The sequence below is a fragment of the Pleurodeles waltl genome, chromosome 1_2, assembly GCF_031143425.1.
Source record: "Pleurodeles waltl isolate 20211129_DDA chromosome 1_2, aPleWal1.hap1.20221129, whole genome shotgun sequence".
Taxonomy (NCBI): Eukaryota; Metazoa; Chordata; class Amphibia; order Caudata; family Salamandridae; genus Pleurodeles; species Pleurodeles waltl.
Window position 1 is genome coordinate 876,251,366 of NC_090437.1, and position 17,868 is coordinate 876,269,233.

General features: G+C 45.0%; 1 protein-coding gene across 1 annotated transcript in view; it reads left to right on the forward strand.

Annotated features, from left to right (window-relative positions):
• The window catches only part of WWC2 (WW and C2 domain containing 2), an 800,549-nt gene that overhangs the window by 363,192 nt on the left and 419,489 nt on the right, over nt 1–17,868 (forward strand). Inside the window, exons 8-9 of the mRNA XM_069199258.1 lie at nt 4,235–4,308; nt 6,932–7,174. Coding sequence (XP_069055359.1) covers nt 4,235–4,308; nt 6,932–7,174 — 317 coding nt within the window. The remainder of the gene's footprint in view (nt 1–4,234; nt 4,309–6,931; nt 7,175–17,868) is intronic.

Genomic DNA, 17,868 nt, shown 5'->3' on the forward strand with positions numbered 1-17,868 from the left:
GGAACTAAAATAAAATTTTGAATGATTTTAAAAAATCACTTACCTTAACTACACGCGCCGAGCCGCTCCGCTCCTCCTTCTCCGTCGCTGCAGGCACAGGCTCCACTCCTGCCCTGCGGCCAATCGTGATGCTGCTCAGAGCATCCGGCCAAACACACATGCACTCTGAGGGGGAGTGCTGAGCATCCCCCTCACTGCTCGTCACCCAGTGGCCCCGCCCCTTTAAAAAAGTTTTTTTATGGCTTTCTTTTAAAGGTTTTGCAGCTGCCGCTGCTGGTGGAGGGCAACGCTCCTCCGCCCTAATGGAGGAGCAGCCCCTGGGTAACTCACATGTAATGCAAAAACTGTCCTGCCACTTTTTGGACATTTATTGTGATGAAAATGAATCTAATTGCAGCCAGAGGTGGCAATTATATATAGATGCACAATGTGATTTGTTTTGTTTCCTTTATGAAAATGCCAATTAAAATATGTTTTTAAAAAAAGTAGGTATATAATATTGATTGCAGTGCATCCACAATCCTTTAGAATTCCAGAAAACATAGAAAATAAGGGAAGTCAAACATAAGAAACCATCTCTCTTCTTAGACCTGCTGTTTGAAATAAGGCCGAGTTGCTGATCTCCATCGGTAACAGAAGTCCTTCCTATCTTTGGTATTTGGCACAGAAATCATTTTTGTACGGCATCAAAGGAATGCCATGTAGGAAGACTGGGTAATAGAATAGCATCGTGTTCGTCTCCTCCCGTTCAACATTTCAACCCTCACTCTGATTCATAAAGCTCAGCGTGCCAGCAGCTAAGGGCAGCAACCCTTGTCCAGTGGTGCCCTCTTGTGGTTGAAAGGCGAGAAATAGGTCGCTGCTTCAGCCTTCCATCTCTCTCCGGCTCCAGCTGGGCACGGACTGGTGGAGGTCGGTTTTAAAGATTAACAAACACGTTGCTGGTAGTTCTGTATAATGCTGCTGCTCCTGTCTGGAAAGTTTTGTTATGATCAAAACGCTGCTCTGTTTCTTATGTTGCTGGTAACAGAACACTGACTGACTTTTATTAGCTCTGACACTGGCCAAGGCGGTTTGATTTTGTAAAATGTTTTAAATGTTTTATCTCTTTCGCTATATATACACACCTACATCATGCCTCATGGAGCTTTGGGTCAACCATTAGTCAACTTCACTGTCAGTGAGGGCTTTCTGCTTTTTTCAGAAGCGCACAGCTGAACACAAGTTTCTTTCCATTCCCGAGACTATTGTGGCAATGTGTGCTTTTGATGCAAAAAATGGTTTAAGCCCATAGTAGATAAAAAAATAAAAGTTTAAAAAAGACAACACAAAAACCTTGTCAAAGACGACACATGAGTTATTGGCTTTGCCAGTACTCGTTATTAGAATGTTTTCAGGGAACAGCTGAGAAAAGAAGGGTCGTCAATACAGTCAAATTGGAAAGTGTGAATAGCTGCCTTGGGTGCAATTTAGAAGTGGAGTACATAGAAAAGCTACATCCTGTGTGTTTTCGGTTTATTGGGGTGTTTGGTGGTGCATCTGTATAAGGAACAGTCTAGTGCTGCAGCAGTCCATGGTAGTTGTGTTTTGATCAGGAAGGCAATGGACAGCAAAGGGGGAAGAGGTCGTATTGGCCCTACTCATGTTACAAGATAGTTGGCACGTTTTGTGTATTTTGCTTACTTGTCCAATGTAGAAGTCATGTCTCCACAGTGTGCATCATGTGGTATCTGGAACTTAATCACATTTATCTCCCTACTTGTCTCTTTTTTTGCAAGTTCATGTGAGGCTCAACCCGTGCCGTTCGAGAGCAAATAGCAATGGTTTTGTACCACCACCTCCTTGCTCTCGATATCAGGAAGTTATAAAGGAAGCCATTTTATGGACACCAACTGTTTACAAAGTTTTGTAATTTAGGGCAGTGGTTCCTAACCTGTGGTCCATGGACCCCTGGGGGTCCGCGACTGCTTAGAAAATTAAATAATATTAATAGATTAGGTCCCCAGCTTTCAGTAATGACTCAGTGGGGGGTCCTCGGTTTCCAATTATGACTCAGTTGGGGCGAGGGGTCCCCAGATTCCAATAATGATTCAGTGGGGGTCCCTGGGTTCCAGTTATGATAAAGTGGGGGTCCACAGAAGTCAAAAGGTTGGGTACCACTGATCTAGGGGTGTCCTGTTTGTGTTCTAACAGATATAACTATTACCCAATGACATGGTTCTCCTCGTATGACCCTTGAAGGATAAAGAGTTTGAGCTGATCCTGTTAGGATTCGAATCTTGAATATCCACGTTACCTACAGAACTTGGCATCTTGCCCACTAACCCTCTATGCTATCCTAATGCAATTGAGACTGGCGGCCTTCAGGATACACCAAGCTTCTCCAGTGTTCTACTGGTAGCTCTCCAGCTACCTGGAAGTAGTTCTCTCTGCACTATAGCCTACTAGATTAGAAGGTTTTGTTTAGTTCAGTTAATGTATTTATACCAACATTCAAAAGCATTCATTGGAGATGAAAATGTGTGTATTTTCCGAACTCAAAAGCTGATGTTTCGAGAAAAACAGATTTCCAAAATATAGTTAAGGTGACAGTGGAGTAAAAAGTTGTGCATTATTACTAACAACACCTTGATGACCTGGACATTTTAGCGATGGCGGTCATGTATTACCCAGGTAGAGACATTCAAAATAAAAAAAAGCCTTTTTACTTTACTATTGGCAGCCTTGCTTGATGCACTGAGGTGATCACTGCAGGTAATTTTGCATGGGGTGGCCACTAACGTAACCTTGTTTGACATGGTCACTGGTAGAACACTAATGTTAGTAGCTCAGGATGCTTTTCATTAAGCATGTGTAGCTCTGATCACAGAAAAGGTTGGAGGCCACTGGTGATACACCCAGCTCTCTACACTAACCTCTATGCCTACACTTGAACGTCACACATATGTATGCACTAGGCGTGTTAACATCTTGAGCTGTCTTGCTGGCATCAAAACATGTGACCTGCAGGTTAAATTCTTATCCATGCAGCAGGCACATTAACCCACTGAGCTGTTTTACTAAGATTGACACTTGCACTCTATAGTGTACACACTGTTCTCTCTAGCGGGTGCTCATCTATTTGTGCTTTTACTCACTGACATTGGATCTTGTAAACTGCAAATTACCCACAAACTACTGCGGCGAGTGTTCATCTTCTGATCTGCATGAGGAGTTCAGCTCATTCTATGCATCGTATTGTGTAAATACGCGCTTAGTTATACAATGTATGAACTCTTTATTTAGAACATTTAAAGTTAGTTACCTTGGGGTTTTTATTAAGGGATGTTATTATTATGCGTTTTATCAACCTGTGAAGCAGAAACGGGTGACTGGTCAATCTGAATTCTAATTTGTCAAACTACGGGCTATATTGTGCTTTGCTGCGGGTGCATTGATACGCTTAGCTATTTTACAGTGAGCATGACATAGTTAACTCCTGTTGACGTGCATTAAGACATATTAGTGCCAAGTACCTGATTAAAACTACACATCAAATTCAATTTCGAGTGTAAGTACTCACTGGCCCAAAACAAGAGTCCAACATGGACAGTATTTGCTTGTGTGTAAATTGCCTAGCCTGCTCTCTTTATCCAAAAGTTTTTGAGGGCAAAATCAGGGAAAAATCTTACTACCAAATAGCATGTAATTCCTATTTCTGCATCATAGAACGTACTCGCGGTGCGAAATTTCAGAATTTCACACTGGGAATGTCTCATTTCCAGACCTGAGAATTTTACCAAGAAGCGCCATTTTTTTATTCCTAAAACGAAAACGTTGTAGGTAGAGAAACTTGCCCAGTTAATCTCGCTTCCTTCATTAAACTGCTCGCCGAGATCTGATGCAAAGTTCTGATCCAATGTTAAGTTTGTCTCTGGATAAAGTGTGAACTGGCGCGGACCCGTAGGCGGCTGCATAAGGCAGGTAAACGGTAACATTTAATTATTTCACTGTTAAATAAGGTTTCCATCTGAAAGAGTTTGTAGGCGCTCCTATTAAATGTCCTTGTACACACAGGCCTGTAGCCATTTGTTTGGTGGAACAACTTTTTAACTTAGCAGAATGACTTCTTTCATTTACTCTGCCGAAAGGACGCTTTTCTTATTACATGGGGTGTCGAGAATTGGTTGTTAAAGAAACAGCATGTACAGAAAATAATAGGTGATGTACTTGTTCTCTTTTTTTTTTTTTTCAGATTGGAATTAAAAGTAGATCAGATTTAGCGGAAAAGGTCAGACTAAGTCTACAATACGAAGAGGCCAAGAGAAGGTAATGACAAGGGTTATAGATGCCTTGTTAAACGTGCTTTGTGCTAAGCGAGCCACTGTATTAACATATCATGTGCTTGTAGCGCCATCTACTGCGCAATACTGTTAACACTATCCGGAAAATAGTTGACACTTTTTTTTTTTTTTAATTAAAAAAATACGTTGCACCGATCACCTTAATGGACCTTTCGCATTTAGATCCTCTCTCAAGGTCATGCTACAAAAAAAAAATCAAAAAAAAAAAATCACTATGTCATACTTTTAAATAACAATTGAAGCTGCGGTCCGCACCTTAAAATCACAGCTTGCATTTTTTGTGCCACGCTTTATTGTCTTTATCGTGTGCTCAATAAACTCAGACCTATGCCTCCTCGCCACAGCGCTTACTGCCTGAGGCCGAATGCTGCTCTGGAGAAAGGCTATCGTGGTTGCTTGTCCAAAAACAACATTTTCTGTATTTCCCCAGTTCTGTTGGACTGCAGAAACTTCTTATTACTTTTTACTTTTCTCCCCTTTGTCTTGTTTTAAAAAGCCCTTTCATCTACTTGATATCTTGTTGATTGCCTCACACAGTAAAGCTGCATCTCAGTTGGTTTCATTTCGGGAGGAAGCCTGGGACTCAGAGTAATGAAGATGTAAGTTATTTGGACAGACACCTACCCCACCTTCATGCTCACAGTCCTTACTCCGTGAGCTTAATTTAAGCAGATGGGAGATGCCGAAAACGGTAGGCCAGGCAGAAAAGTCCTGCAATATCCGGTTGGGTTTAAAAAGCAAACCAATCAAGGTCGGCAAGTACCACAGTGGAAGATGTCCAAACAGAAGGGGAGACCTTGGCTATAGTCTTCCACCCTTTCCGGGCCGCAGGCAAAGAAAATAGCCCCTTTTACTGCTGCTATGGTAGTAAAACACAGCAACTGTCACGGGTCAGTGGGACCCTCGGGGCTCTAGCTCCCAGAGCCACTGCACCTGCTTCACCAATGGTAGCTGTGCCCCTGCATCCACCACCAAATGTTAGTCCTGGATGAAAGTGTGACAAGTAGCCCATGTGGCGGCATCGCCCATAGCCTTCAGAGCCTTCACCTATGCATCTGCTCAGTTCGAGGCTACCATGCACCAGGCCACACGCAACCCTCCGAGCCCAAGCAACATTCACTCTCTCATAGTCTCTCTCATACTCTCTGATCAGCCTGGAGCTCCAGCAAAGCCATTCTTCCCCGTGTAGCCCTTGTAGCTTGGCCTCTTCTCCAGAGCAGCCTTTCCACAGCACCCGGTTGCCCCACGGCAGAGTGTCAGATGGAATCCATGGACCACTAAGAACCACCAATCACTAGATGAGCAGATGGACCCCCAGTATGGGGCCCAGGACCAGCAAACGTACGGCGCGACTCCTACATTCTGTATGCCATCTTGTGAATTCTGTCTGTGTTTATTTCCTGTATGGTCAACATTGTCTATTTGGGGTTAATTGGAAGTCATTTTTTCTATGTGTGAGAGCTAGCTTCGTTCAGGGGTTGAACTTGAGTCCAAATGGACCTGCTTCACACATCCGCTCCCTCTCAAGAGCTCTCAGAAAAACATCTAGGTGAAGCCTGCAAACCACCCCCCTTGTTTCTTTAATATCTTCAAGCTCCCTCTCATTGTCATACTTGTGCACCCGGACTTCACCTTCCAGTCTTACGGAGGTGAGGTAAAATGCCCCAGCAGTGCCAGGCCCATGTGACAGCCCCTCCTTATTCAACAAACGTGGCAACCTCGAAGACTTCGTGAACAATAGAGGGCAGAAAATCAGCGCATCAAGAACCCACGTCCACCTGTCGGTCCCACAGTGTATTCTGCATAACCTGAAAGAGCTGCCCATCTCTCATGTTAATTAAATACATGGCAAGCTTATACAGTACGTCACGTGACTAGACGTCTGCCAGAGATCGTTTTCTGGAGCCTGAAAATAGCTTCTTTTTTTTTTAACCTCATTTCAGTATTTACTAAATGTGACAATTTGCCAAGTACAGAACTGACCCAGGACATATTCAGCCGGATTACACGTGGCATGATATAGTAATGTACCACGTTAAGCTTTTTTTTATTCCTAACTCAGGGCCAGGTGGGCACAGAACATAAGATCTAATGAAACAAGTGCTTGGAATTTTCAACAGTGAGCACTTTACATTAGAGCTTAATTTGTGCTTGTTTTTTCCGGTGCTGAGCACCGGCACTTATTTTTGAGGGCCGGGGCTTATTCCTCTGCCTCAAGCATTTGCTGCAAGCAAAAGACACATCTGGGAAAGACGGAGGGAGGGAAAAACGAAAAAGCGTCACAAAGGGAGAAAGCTGTGAGAGTGAGCTGAAGGGGCAGGGAGTGGCTTTACATGGATTGAAGAGGTCCGAGATGGCTCCAGGATTACGCTGCCTCTGTATTCTGTGCTCACACATTTAAATGCAGCAGCCGCATGTTTAAGAGCAGGGCTTTGGGCACTGGCACGTTTTTATTTACAAATTAAGCACTGCTTTATATGCTACTTGCCATTGTCTGGAAAGTGTTGCGTGGGTAGCCTAACACAGTAATGGCTTCCCTGCGAGCAGGAGCTCCTCCCGTGTGTACTGATGCTCACTTCTTCTTTCAGCATGGCGAACCTGAAGATCGAGCTGTCGAAGTTAGAAGGAGAGGCATGGCCTGGGGGGCTGGACATTGAGAAGGAGAAACTGATGCTGGTCAGCGAGAAGGAGGAACTTCTGAAGGAGCTTCAGTTTTTGACGCCGCGGAAGCGGACGCAAGAGGAGCTGGAGCGGCTGGAAAGGGAGAGGAGGAGGCTGGAGGAAGATTTGCTTTCTGTGAGAAGCGCACCCAGCAAAGCACTGACTGAGAGGTAGAGTCCCACCTGATATTGCACTGAACAGTATTGAAGTGATCAAATGAGAAAATAAATCTAAGATAGGGATACATGAATGAATGTGTCCCTAGGAGGACATTATGAAATTTCCTTCTTTCTCTCCATTCAACTTTCGGTCATTTTTCCTTCTTTCTTCCCTGTTCATTATTTCTGTTTTCTCCTATCTTTCTTTCCTTCTCTCATCTTTCCTTCTCTCCTTGTATTCACTCATCTCACTATTAATCCATTCCTCAATCTGCCCTTCTTCCCATCCTTCTCTCATCCATCCACACACTTCTGTTCATTCCTTCTTTTATCCAACCATGTTCCCTCCATCAATATGGGTCCTTTCTTCCTTCCATCCATCCTTTTTCGTGACTGCATGTGTTCCGAATTCTCTCCATGATGCCACTCTGCCTGAATAGTTTGCCTTCTGGTGGTAGACTATAAACCATTTTATAAGAGTAAAAATTCCTTCTCTAGCATGGCTACCACTATACCCCCACAACATGCCAACACACTGAAGTTATTTCCTAGCAAAGGCCAAGAGGGCCTGCACAACTGACCGTATCTGCTCAATCAATCAAGAAATTTGTAAAGTACACTACTCACCTGTGAGGGTCTCAAAGCACTGAGGTGGGGATGAGGTGCTGATACTGCTTGAACAACCAAGTCTTGAGAAGTCTCCTGAAGGTAAGGAGGTCCTTGGTCTGACACAAGTGGGTGGGAAGAGTGTTCCACGTCTTGGCGGCGAGGTTTGAGAATGATCTGCCGTCGATTGTAGTTCTGCGGATCTGTGGGAGGGTGTTGAGGTATTCTGGTCCGGTGTTGTGCAGAGCCTTGTAAGCATGGGTGAGGAGTTTGAAGGTGATTCTCTTGTTGACGGGGAGCCAATGCAGGTCTCTCAGGTGGCCTGTGATGTGGCAGGGGATGTCCAGGATCAGGCGTGCAGAGGCGTTCTGGATGCGTTGCAGCCTTTTCTGGAGTTTGGCCATGGTTCCTACATAGAGGGCATTGCTGTAGTCCAGTTTGCTGCTTGCGAGGGTTTGGGTGACTGTTCTTCTGGTTTCAGTGGGGATCCATTTGTAGATCTTTCGGAGCATGCAGAGGGTGTTGAAGCAGGAGGAGGAGATGGCGTTGACTTGCTGGGTCATGGATAGTGAGGAGTCCAGGATGAATCCTAGGTTGCATGCGTGGTCGGTGGGAGTCAGAGTGGTTCCCAGTGTGGCAGGTCACCAGGAGTCATCCCATGGGGAGGGGGTGGACCCGAAGATGAGGACCTCAGTCTTGTCGGAATTCAGTTTAAGGCAGCTGTTCTTCATCCATTCAGCGATAGCCTTCATTCCTTCGTGGAGGTTGGTCTTGGCGATGTCCTTGGTGATGGAGAGTATAAGCTGGGTGTCGTCTGCGTATCAGATGTTGAGGTTGGGAAATCGGGCAATGTTAACTATCGGAGCTATGTAGAAGTTGAAGAGGGTCGGGCTGAGGGACAAACCCTGGGGTACACCGCAGATGATTTTGGTGGCTTCAGAGCAGAATGGAGGGGAGGCGGACTCTCTGAATTCTGCCGGTGAGAAAGTAGGTGATTCAGTCCAGGGCTCTGTCGCAGATTCCTGTATTGCTGAGGCGTGTGCATAGGGTGTGGTGGCAGACGGTGCTCCAAGATGTGGCGCTCTTCTTTGGAGATACCACATTTTCATAGCTCCATCCCCTAGCACAAGGGCTCCCGGATACCTTCAGCCTGTTTGCTCTTACCATATTGCTGAGAGTTTTTTTCAAACTGCTGCTTTAGCTTCAAAGTCCACAAATATAAAACCCTCTCCTGCCATCACTGCAGATGATGGAACCGCTGAAGTTCACCATAAGCTGTTCCCATATCTTAAGAAAAACACATGCCCTGTATAGGCTTGTGTTGAAGGGTATTATTTAAATTAGTGGTTCCCAACCTTTTGACTTCTGTGGACCCCCACTTTATCATTACTGGAATCCAGGGACCCACACTGAATCATTATTTAAATCTGGGGACCTCCCCCCAATGAGTTATTACTGAAAGCTGGGGCCCTAATCTGTTAATATTATTAAATTTTCTAAGTAGTCACCCACCCCTTGAGGAGGCATTGTGGACCCCCATGGGTCCCCAGACCACAGGTTGGAAACCACTGATTTAGATAACAGGGTATACATTTGGAACATAGCACAGGGCTTCACAGGTTGCCACTGGGAAGTTCATATAATAAAACATCAAAATGTCTGTGTATAGTTCATCTGACTTTGACTAAAGACCACTAGTCTCCAAACAGAAGCTCATAAATACCACTGTAGGATGATAGTATGATGGAGCGGGGGTGAGGAAACAAATAAACCAAAAGAGCATAAAAGAGAGGGAGGGCTCAGAGAAAGATGGAATGGATGGATGGACAGGAATGGGTGGATGGATCGACAGATGGATGGATAGACAGATGGATGGGTGTGAGATGAGTGGAGAGAATGATAGATGCAGAGATGAATGGATGATAAGAAGGGCAGGGGATGGATGAAGAGAAGGGAGAATAGCTGATGGATGGAAAGACACACTGATGAGTTGGAAAGAGAGTGGGTGGATGATGAGAAATCTAGATTGATGATTTAATGAAAATGGAGGGTAAGAAGATGAATGGAAGGATGGACAGGATAAATAGATTAATAGAGGACATAATTGGAAGAAAGAATGCACAGAAGGATGTGTGAATGGACGAGAGAAGTATGGAAAGAAGGAAGGAATGATGGGTTTATAGTAAGATGGATAAGTACAAGGACAGAAGGGAGGATGAAAAAAGGAAGGAAAGAAAGATAGAAAAAGACAGAAATAATGAACGAGAAGGAAGGAAAGAAGAAAAACGATTGAAAGTAGAATTGAGAGATGGAAGGAAGTTTCATATTTTCCTCATGGGGAGAAATCTCCTGAACAACTGCTGGGCTCGCTTGTCTTATTCATTTACTCACTTGTGTTTTAGGTATGGTTCATAGTGGGTGGTATTTTAATTTTCTAGCTTCTTCCATTATTCAAAGTTGCTCTTTTGTGGATGTACCAGAAGATAATTCTCTGAGAGTGACAAGGATACACCTCTTTGAGATAAAGCTTACAGAATACTTTTCAGTGGACCATTTTCATGAAAGTGAGCCTTGTAAAGTTTGCATCTTCTGAGGTATCAACTTGCTCTTTTATCCAAATATGTCAAATGAAAGCCCCTCCGAGACAGACCTATAGTGTGAGGATGAAGATGTTGCCACTTTTGAGTGAGTAAAGCTTATTCTGTACATGGTAAAGATCCTAGGAACTGAACTTTCCAGTTAAGCTTTTGCTTAGCACAAGCTGATCAACATTCTGCCCATATCGATGTCCTCGGACAAATATTGACCTTGAGGTTTGTTGGTTAATGTGTTTTTGTTTGTGTTAGGCATAATCATAAGTCCATTTCAACTAACAGAGACAGTGGAAGACTACCCTGGGCCCCACTGGAAAACCATATAATGATCTTTTCCCCATTCTTTGGCTGATGTAACCCTATCACCCGTACATATTGCTGGGCAAACCTACTAGTTTCTAAATTTTTATGTGTTGTGCCAAATACATTTTCTGCCTAGGAGACCATTTGAGTGAGTGCAGCAGATGGCCCTCCCTCAGTACCACAAAAGCCTGCACATGTGAAAGCTTGTGCTTTCATGCAATATGCAGGCTATAAAACAAAACAACCCTTACATTCTACTCTAGCCATGCCCTAGTGTGTGGCAGGGGGCAGCAAATGAGTGAGACAGCTAGAAAACACATATTCTCTCATTGAGTGCTGAATGAAAAAGAAAAACATAATTACCTAAAGCTGAGAAGTAGAAGGATACAACTCAACCAGACAAAAATATCACAGAGGGGCAATGCTTCAGGGGAAGGACAAACACAAAAAGAGGAAGCCAAGCCATTAAATAAGAAGCAAGCAAATGAAAGTGACAACAGATTCAACCGATGGAAATTGGTATCTCTAAGCTAACTGTAAGTTCACAATAGGCATTTTACAACACCACTTCCATGCACTTTCTAGTAGGCGAGACCTAAAAATGATAAACGAATAAACAAAATATGAACACATCAGAGTGGAGCAGTGCTTTAAGTGGGCAAGTAGTGTCAGGTATTAAGGACTGCATTTCACTGCTCAGCAGTGGTTCGGTAATTTTAATAAGAGAGTAGTAGCATTTCTCAGGCGATACTCGGGGTTAGTGTGTACCCACTTTTCTATATTTCAGTTTGAATCACTGGGCTGAAGGTATTTCTTTCAACTATGTGTAGTAATATACTCCCGAATAAGCACACTGAAACCTTCATCCACTAGTCACCAGGGTTTTTTACTACCCAGGAATGGGTAGTGATGTTTATGATTGTGCTCACTAAAACTGGCAATTACCAGTATGCTAGGTCTGAGCTAGTAATAATGTGTAACTACTCAAATTGAAAGTTCATGTACAAAGGAGCAGGACATTACGTATAGAGAACAGGAAGATTGGGCAGACAATCGAGGCTATTGGAGAGACAAAGGTGTGGAGTGAGTAAGAGGAAAGGGAAGGAGGTGAAGCGCACACTGCTATACACACACTCCAAAATAAAGGGACACACACAACACACATCCCCCACCCCTCTCTTCTCCTAATATTCCTTTTTGATAAATTCTCTGTAGGACCCAGTTCTCTGTTCATTACAAAGCAAGTGCCGGGCCAAGCAGAAAGAGAGCAAACCCATGTATTATTCTGGTTTGCCCAGGTAAAGAAGTGTAGCGGAGGGAAGTGGACCTCATTGATCCAGACTTGGCAAGTTACAAGCTGAAACTGAAAAGCAGTCAATGTTTTGAATGAAACTTCCTTTGAAGCCACAAAGAAGTATGTACATGTTCGATGGCATGTGTAGCTGCAGATACACATGCTGTGCATATCCCGCCATCTAGTGTTGGGCTCGGAGTGTTACAAGTTGTTTTTCTTCGAAGAAGTCTTTTCGAGTCACAAGATAGAGGAACTCCTCCCATTTCGGCTCCATTGCGCATGGACGTCGACTCCATCTTAGATTGTTTTCTTTCCGCCATCGGGTTCGGACGTGTTCCTCTTCGCTCCGTGTTTCGGTTCGGAAAGTTAGATATACAGAAAATTAGACGGTATTGTTTGCGTTCGGTATCAGGTTAGTTAACGCAGATCGACACCGAATTTTGAAGAGCTCTGGTGGCCCTTCGGGGTTTCGATTCCCCGGCGGGGCCTGGTCGGCCCGACCACGTGCGTCTACAAGACTAATGGAACGGACCCCATTCCGCTTCTGCCCCGAATGCCACAACAAGTATCCTTACACAGATCAACATTTGGTCTGTAATTTGTGTTTGTCTCCCGAACACAAAGAGGATACCTGTGAGGCCTGTCGAGCGTTTCGGTCGAGGAAAACGCTGAGGGACCGGAGAGCAAGAAGGCTTCAAATGGCATCGGAGCCGTCAGGACACCACGACTTGGAGGAAGAAGAAACCTTCTCCATTGCGGACTCTGACGAGGCCGAAACAGAACAGACGCCGAAAACCGTGAGTAAAACAGCCCCGGCCAAAACTCACGTAAAAATCATAAAAGCCCAGGGGCGTGCCTCTGCTGGCAGGCCATGGCTTAACCCAAAAAATCGGTGACCGTCCATCGGCACCGAAAAAGGGCACACATGTGTCTAAGTCATCCGACTCCGGTCGAGATACCGGCACAGAACATACTCGGCCCGAGACACTGGTTCAGAACAATCTCGACATCGAGATACCGGCACCGAGATGAGTCAGCACCGAGAGATCGGAACACCGAAACTCAAAAAAGTGGCTTCGGAGCCGAAAAAGACTGTTGAAAAGGTTTCGATACCGAAACATCCGGCTTCGGAGCCGAAAACAAGTTCCTACACCAAGGAACAAGGGCTTTCCACACAAATGCAAACCCATAAATTCGGACAAGAGCTAGAAGCAGGGGAGCCAGATTATACACAGAGAAGGCTCCATATCCAAAAGAAGACGGGGAAGATAAGAACTCTCCCTCCTATAAGTATGAAAAGGAAACTTGCTTTCCAAGATAAAGATAAACAACCACAGGCAAAGGTGGCAAAACAAGTAACTCCGCCACCATCACCACAACGCTCACCGCAACCATCACCAAGTGCTAGCCCACCTATGATGCAGTCTCCAACACACACAGCCATGAGCCAAGATGACCCAGATGCATGGGATCTTTATGATGTGCCTGTGTCAGATAATAGTCCCGAATGTTACCCAGCAAGACCATCACCACCTGAAGACAGTACTGCCTACACACAGGTGGTGTCCAGAGCAGCTGCTTTTCACAACGTGACATTGCACGCTGAACCGATTGAAGATGACTTTTTATTTAATACTCTGTCGTCCACACATAGTCAGTACCAGAGTCTTCCGATGTTACCGGGAATGTTGAAACACGCAAAGCAAGTATTTCAAGAACCCGTAAAAGGCAGGGCCATCACTCCCAGGGTGGAAAAAAAGTACAAGCCTCCCCCAACGGACCCTATGTACATCATGCAGCAACTGACACCTGACTCAGTAGTAGTTGGCACAGCACGTAAAAGGGCAAATTCACACACCTCCGGAGATGCACCACCACCCGACAAAGAAAGTCGCAAGTTCGACGCAGCGGGGAAAAGAGTGGCAGCACAAGCAGCCAATCAATGGCGCATTGCCAATTCACAGGCTTTGCTGTCAAGATATGACAGAGCACACTGGGATGAAATGCAGCACTTTATTGAACATCTGCCCAAAGAATTCCAAAAGCGTGCACAACAAGTGGTGGAAGAGGGACAAAGTATCTCGAATAACCAGATACGGTCAGCAATGGACGCAGCAGACACAGCTGCAAGAACTGTAAATACAGCGGTCACAATTCGGAGACACGCATGGCTACGCAGCTCAGGATTCAAGCCCGAAATCCAACAGGCTGTGCTTAATATGCTTTTTAATGGACAGCAGTTGTTTGGGCCGGAAGTGGACACAGCTATCGAGAAGCTGAAAAAGGATACAGATACGGCCTAGGCCTTGGGCGCGCTCTACTCCCCACAGAGCAGAGGCACTTTTAGGAAGACACAATTTAGAGGGGGGTTTCGGGGCCAAACCACAGAACCCTCAACCTCACAAACCAGGCCCACATACCAGAGCCAGTATCAGAGAGGAGGCTTTCGGGGACAATACAGAGGTGGACAGATCCCTAAAACTAGAGGGAAGTTCCAAAGTCCAAAGACCCCTCAAAACAAACAGTGACTTCAGTGTCACAAATCCCCAACACATAACACCAGTGGGGGGGAGACTAACACATTTTTACCAAAATTGGGAGGAAATAACAACAGACTTGTGGGTCCTAGCCATCATCCAACATGGTTATTGCATAGAATTCCGACAATTACCACCAAATGTGTCTCCAAAAACACACAACATGTCCAAACAACACATGGATCTATTACAGCTAGAGGTCCAAGCGTTGATACAAAAAGATGCAATAGAACTAGTACACAATCATCAGAAAGGAACAGGGGTTTACTCCCTGTACTTTCTCATACCCAAAAAGGACAAAACTCTAAGACCCATATTAGATCTCAGAACACTAAGGCCCTCATTCTGACCCTGGCGGTCTTTGACCGCCAGGGCGGAGGACCGCGGGAGCACCGCCGACAAGCCGGCGGTGCTTCAATGGGGATTCCGACCGCGGCGGTAAAGCCGCGGTCGGACCGGCACCACTGGCGGGGTCCCGCCAGTGTACCGCGGCCCCATTGAATCCTCCGCGGCGGCGCAGCTTGCTGCACCGCCGCGGGGATTCTGACCCCCCCTACCGCCATCCAGATCCCGGCGGTCGGACCGCCGAGATCCGGATGGCGGTAGGGGGGGGTCGCGGGGCCCCTGGGGGCCCCTGCAGTGCCCATGCCACTGGCATGGGCATTGCAGGGGCCCCCGTAAGAGGGCCCCTACATGTATTTCACTGTCTGCTGCGCAGACAGTGAAATACGCGACGGGTGCAACTGCACCCGTCGCACAGCTTCCACTCCGCCGGCTCGATTCCGAGCCGGCTTCATCGTGGAAGCGTCTTTCCCGCTGGGCTGGCTGGCGGTCTGAACGAGACCGCCCGCCAGCCCAGCGGGAAAGTCAGAATTACCGCCGCGGTCTTTCGACCGCGGAACGGTAACCTGACGGCGGGACTTTGGCGGGCGGCCTCCGCCGCCCGCCAAGGTCAGAATGAGGGCCTAAATCTTTACATCAAATCAGATCACTTTCACATGGTGACACTTCAAGACGTAATCCCCTTGCTCAAACAAGACTACATGACAACATTAGATCTCAAGGATGCGTACTTCCATATACCCATACATCCTTCACACAGGAAATACTTAAGGTTTGTAATCCAAGTAGTACATTACCAGCTCAAAGTGTTACCATTCGGGATAACAACAGCACCAAGGGTATTTACAAAATGCCTTGCAGTAGTAGCGGCACATATCAGAAGACAGCACATACACGTATTCCCGTATCTAGACGATTGGTTAATCAAAACCAACACACAAGAACAGTGTTTTCAACACACAAAATACGTCATAGAAACCCTTCACAAACTAGGTTTCTCACTAAACTACCAAAAATCACACCTACAGCCGTGTCAAATACAACAATACTTAGGAGCAACAATCAACACAAAAAAAGGGATTGCCACTCCAAGTCCACAAAGGGTACAAGCATTCCAAAACGTAATACAAAGCATGCACCCAAACCAGAAGTATCAGGTAAAATTAGTGATGAAACTACTAGGCATGATGTCCTCATGCATAGCCATTGTCCCAAACGCAAGATTACACATGCGGCCCTTGCAACAGTGCCTAGCAACACAATGGACACAAGCACAGGGTCAACTTCAAGATCTAGTGTTGATAGACCGCCAAACACACACCTTGCTACAATGGTGGAATCATATACATTTAAATCAAGGGCGGCCTTTCCAGGACCCAGTGCCTCAATACGTGATCACAACAGATGCTTCCATGGTAGGGTGGGGAGCACACCTCAACCAACACAGCATCCAGGGACAATGGGACACTCAGCTAGAACTATTAGCAGTGTTTCTAGCGTTGAAAGCATTTCAACCGCTAATAGCCCACAAACACATTCTTGTCCAAACAGACAACATGACAACAATGTATTACTTAAACAAACAGGGAGGCACACACTCATCACAACTGTGTCTCTTAGCATAAAAAATTTGGCATTGGGCGAATCACAATCACATTCACCTAATAGCGCAATACATCCCAGGAATTCAAAACCAGTTGGCAGACAATCTCAGTCGAGATCAACAACAGATACACGAATGGGAGATTCATCCCCAGATACTACAAACCTACTTCGAAAACTGGGGAACACCGCAAATAGACCTATTCGCAACAAAAGAAAATGCAAAATGCCAAAACTTTGCATCCAGGTACCCACAGCCTCACTCCAAGGGCAATGCGTTATGGATGAGTTGGTCAGGGATATTTGCTTACGCTTTTCCCCCTCTCCCACTCATTCTGTATCTAGTAAACAAACTGAGTCAAAGCAAACTCAAACTAATACTAATAGCACCAACTTGGGCACGACAACCTTGGTACACAACACTACTAGACCTCTCAGTAGTGCCTCATATCAAACTACCAAACAGACCAGATCTGTTAACTCAACACAAACAACAGATCAGACACCCGAATCCAGCATCGCTCAATCTAGCAATCTGGCTCCTGAAGTCTTAGAATTCGGAAATCTAAACCTCACACAGGAATGTATGGAGGTCATCAAACAGGCTAGAAAACCTACTACAAGACATTGCTACGCAAATAAATGGAAACGATTTGTTTATTATTGTCATAATAATCAAATTCAACCATTACACGCATCCGCTACACACATTGTAAGCTACTTACTACACTTACAAAAATCTAACTTAGCTTTTTCATCCATTAAAATACATCTCACAGCAATTTCAGCTTATCTGCAAATTACACATTCAAATTCACTATTTAGGATCCCAGTCATAAAAGCTTTTATGGAGGATCTAAAAAGGATCATTCCACCGAGAACACCACCAGTTCCTTCGTGGAACCTCAATATTGTATTAACAAGACTCATGGGTCCACCATTCGAACCCATGCACTCTTGTGAAATGCAATACTTAACTTGGAAAGTAGCCTTCCTAATAGCTATCACATCTCTCAGAAGAGTAAGTGAAATACAAGCCTTTACCATACAGAAACCCTTTATACAAATACACAAACATAAAGTGGTTCTACGTACAAATCCCAAATTTTTGGCAAAAGTTATATCACTGTTCCACTTAAACCAAACTGTGGAACTCCCAGTGTTTTTTCCACAACCAGACTCTGTAATTGAAAGAGCTTTACATACGTTAGACATAAAAATAGCTCTAATGTACTACATTGATAGAACCAAACAGTTTCGCAAAACAAAACAATTGTTTGTAGCTTACTAAAAACCTCATACAGGAAATCCAATATCCAAACAAGGCATTGCCAGATGGATAGTGAAATGTATTCAAACCTGTTATGTTAAAGCAAAGAGAGAACTGCCTATTACACCAAAGGCACACTCCACTAGAAAGAAAGGCGC